Source organism: Lactuca saligna, chromosome 9 (genome assembly GCF_052625555.1).
Source record: "Lactuca saligna cultivar CGN05327 chromosome 9, ASM5262555v1, whole genome shotgun sequence".
NCBI lineage: Eukaryota > Viridiplantae > Streptophyta > Magnoliopsida > Asterales > Asteraceae > Lactuca > Lactuca saligna.
Genome location: NC_136425.1, coordinates 41,152,305 through 41,155,391, shown reverse-complemented (window position 1 = coordinate 41,155,391; position 3,087 = coordinate 41,152,305). Strand labels below are relative to the sequence as shown.

Here is a 3,087-nt window from a genome sequence, read left to right as displayed (position 1 = left end):
ATCTGAAATGAAAAGTCTACTATTAAAAAAATTCGGTTATCCGATTTAAAGATGTGGAGGTCTCATCATTTTTATATTTAACAAAACTTCAAATCAAATAAAAAAATTTTAAAAAAAATGCATCGTTTATTTAATATTTACCATCATTTTACATTCGCAATTAATGTTTTTGACTCATTTTCAAACTAATATTTCGTAGCCTGCATGGAGGGTAATTCATTTTCTATATTTCTTCATATATTTTTTGCAATCTTAGATTCGGGTTATATATATATATATATATATATATATATATATATATATATATATATATATATATATATATATATATATATATATATATATATATATATATATATATATAACTTCAAACAATATTTGTTTTTTTGTCCAGATAAATGGCTCAAACCACAATTGCTAATTGTAGCAACTCTTCATCATCAATCATCTACTCCGAAAATGAAGATTTCCTTCATAATTTTGATTTCAGTAGCATTGCTGATCTCCAACAAGTACATCAGGTATATATAAATCATTTTCATTTACAATATATAAATTATGATATATTGGTTTTGTATTATTTATATGTTATTCCTTGATTATTATTATTTGATACTAAAATTTAAACTTCCATTAACATTTTTTAGGAAAAAACTTTAATTGTTCTCGGTACGATTAAGCAAGTATGTGCTGAAAGGGAATGGTACTGTTTTACTTGTATTAGATGTCAACAGAAAGTTGTGAAACAAATTTTAATCCATCATGATCAGTCTCAAGATAAAGAAGTTTTTTATTGTAACACTTCAAGCTACATAAACAAAGTCATTTATGTTGTTCACAGGTTTTGAAACTTATTTTATAAATATTATTATATTGTTGTGTTAAATTTATATTACTAAATATGTTTACATCAATGTTTTCAGTTTTAAAATCACCATTATAGTTAAAGATATTACCGGTTCGGTGTCACTTGCTTTATATGATTCTGATGCAAAGAAGCTTATAAGAAAAAACGCACAAGAGTTGGTTCATGAGTTCTATAAGGTTATACATATTAACTTCATTTACATAAAACAAAATTATTATTTTGTATATCTATTTTTATAAACATTCTTTTTTTTAGGTTGGTAATAATGAAATTTATCCATCTGCTCTAAATATACTATTGAAAAAAAAGATGGCGTTCAAAATTCAAATCACACTTGACAATTTGAATAACAAAACAGAATATTATGCTATCTCAAGGATCACGTCTAACAATACAATTATTGATGAATTGGAAAAAATAATGAAAATGGATCGGGTAAAATTCTTTACCCTCAATGCTACAATCAGTATACTTATTATCAATTAAAATCGTATGTAATCAAATATTAAATTTTAAGTTTTTCTAATATTATTATCTTATTCTTTCTTTCTTTTGCAGTTATCGTTATTGACTCTTGAACTAATTATTGAAATTATTTCATGAACATCATTACAAACATTTGCTACTGTACGTTGAACAAATACATATTATGGAAATCTAACATACAACAACTATGTTCTTCATAACTACAACCGTAGAAATAATGTGGTTTGTGGAATTATCGTTCAACAAAAAAAACCATGGAGAAATATAGAGCGTCAGTTTCTTCCGTTTTTTAGTAGCAACAATCATGATATTAATTGGCTACCACATACTTGTACTATTTTAGCTTCATCATTGTGTGGACTCCTTCTTTTTGAATCCTATGATCTAGATGAATACGTTTCAAATATTTTATTTGTTATCAAACCAACGACTTCAGATGCCAAATGGATACCGTTTCCGACCTCTGAATACACCGCAACAAAGTTTGCTTTGGTAGTTATCAGTTCGAACCCATTACATTTCAAGGTCATTCGATTGTCATACACAAAGCCATCGTAAGAGTTTATATGTAGTACATTTTATGTTATTAATTTACTTTATGATTTACTTATATGTTATTTTATTTGTAGTGATATGCCTACGGAAAAATTGGACTATGATTACTACAACATAGAATTGTTTTCATCTACTACATAGCAATGGAGGGAGTTTCAAAATATCCGGTTACCATCATCTATTTATCCTGTCTCTAATGAGGCAGTTACAAGTGGCGGTGCCGTATACTTCTTATTATCTAATGATACCATATTGCGATTTGATATTTATTCAGAAGAACATATACTCATATTTGCACATTCTACTATTAATGAATTAAAACCGTATGCATCGAGACTAATCAAGTTTCACGGAAAATTAGGATATCTCTTTATTAGTGGAGATAGTTCATGGGCTATTTGGATTTTCATTCACAATCGATGGGTTAAAGTAGATGATAGTACTTACAATGAAAGTGCACGTGAATAGTGGAATTATAGAAACAATATCCTATATGTCTTTAGAGGAAATACGATTGAGTATGTGGTTCCGGCACATCATTCTCAACAAGTTTTTTCAATCCGTTCTGATTTTGATACAGTGACTATGCCAATTCGATATTAGTGATTATATATATATATATATATATATATATATATATATATATATATATATATATATATATATATTAATTTGCATTCGAACATAGTTGTTTTTTTGTAATGAACTATTTTAATATTTTATACTATTCTATGATTCTTTAGTTTTTTATTTGTTCTTTTAATTGTTATGAAATTAAAATAGCTATTGTAATGTATGTTAATGAATTTAAAATAACTTAGTAATCTGCTTTTAATTGTCATGCTTCCTATGATGTAATATATGTTTACAATTCAATGTTTTTTGATATGCTCCCCGCGTTTAACACGGGTTTTAATCTAGTATTTCTTTATAATGTAATCTTTTTCAAACATCTTACTAATTTTAATTTATTTGGTGGTTAACAAATTTATCATCAAACCAGAAGATCAAGTTGAACTAAATAAAATGTAGTTTTATTGATTCCTATTATACTTCATGTTCCATTTATTTAATTTGTTTTTCTTTATCTTAGAAACTTTCAATCGTCATTCATCTATCATATACGTACTTTCTGATTAAGGTATTATTTGTACAAACTAACTCTGAATACATATATC

General features: G+C 26.1%; 1 protein-coding gene across 1 annotated transcript; it reads left to right on the top strand.

Moving 5' to 3' along the window:
- Positions 1–398: 398 nt before the first annotated feature.
- On the top strand, positions 399–1,471 carry LOC145016264 (uncharacterized). Its single transcript, XM_078974640.1, has 5 exons — positions 399–521; positions 648–841; positions 924–1,044; positions 1,124–1,303; positions 1,427–1,471. Exons 1-5 carry the CDS (start codon positions 399–401, stop codon positions 1,469–1,471), a joined length of 663 nt encoding a protein of 220 aa, XP_078830766.1.
- The last annotated feature ends 1,616 nt before the right edge of the window (positions 1,472–3,087 follow it).

Excerpts from the sequence above, each read along its gene's own strand:
- LOC145016264 (XM_078974640.1), top strand. The coding sequence starts at position 399 with ATGGCTCAAACCACAATTGCTAATTGTAGCAACTCTTCATCATCAATC. Across the intron at positions 842-923 it reads GTCATTTATGTTGTTCACAG|TTTTAAAATCACCATTATAG; the intron begins GTTTTGAAACTT and ends CAATGTTTTCAG. Across the intron at positions 1,304-1,426 it reads AAATAATGAAAATGGATCGG|TTATCGTTATTGACTCTTGA; the intron begins GTAAAATTCTTT and ends TTTCTTTTGCAG.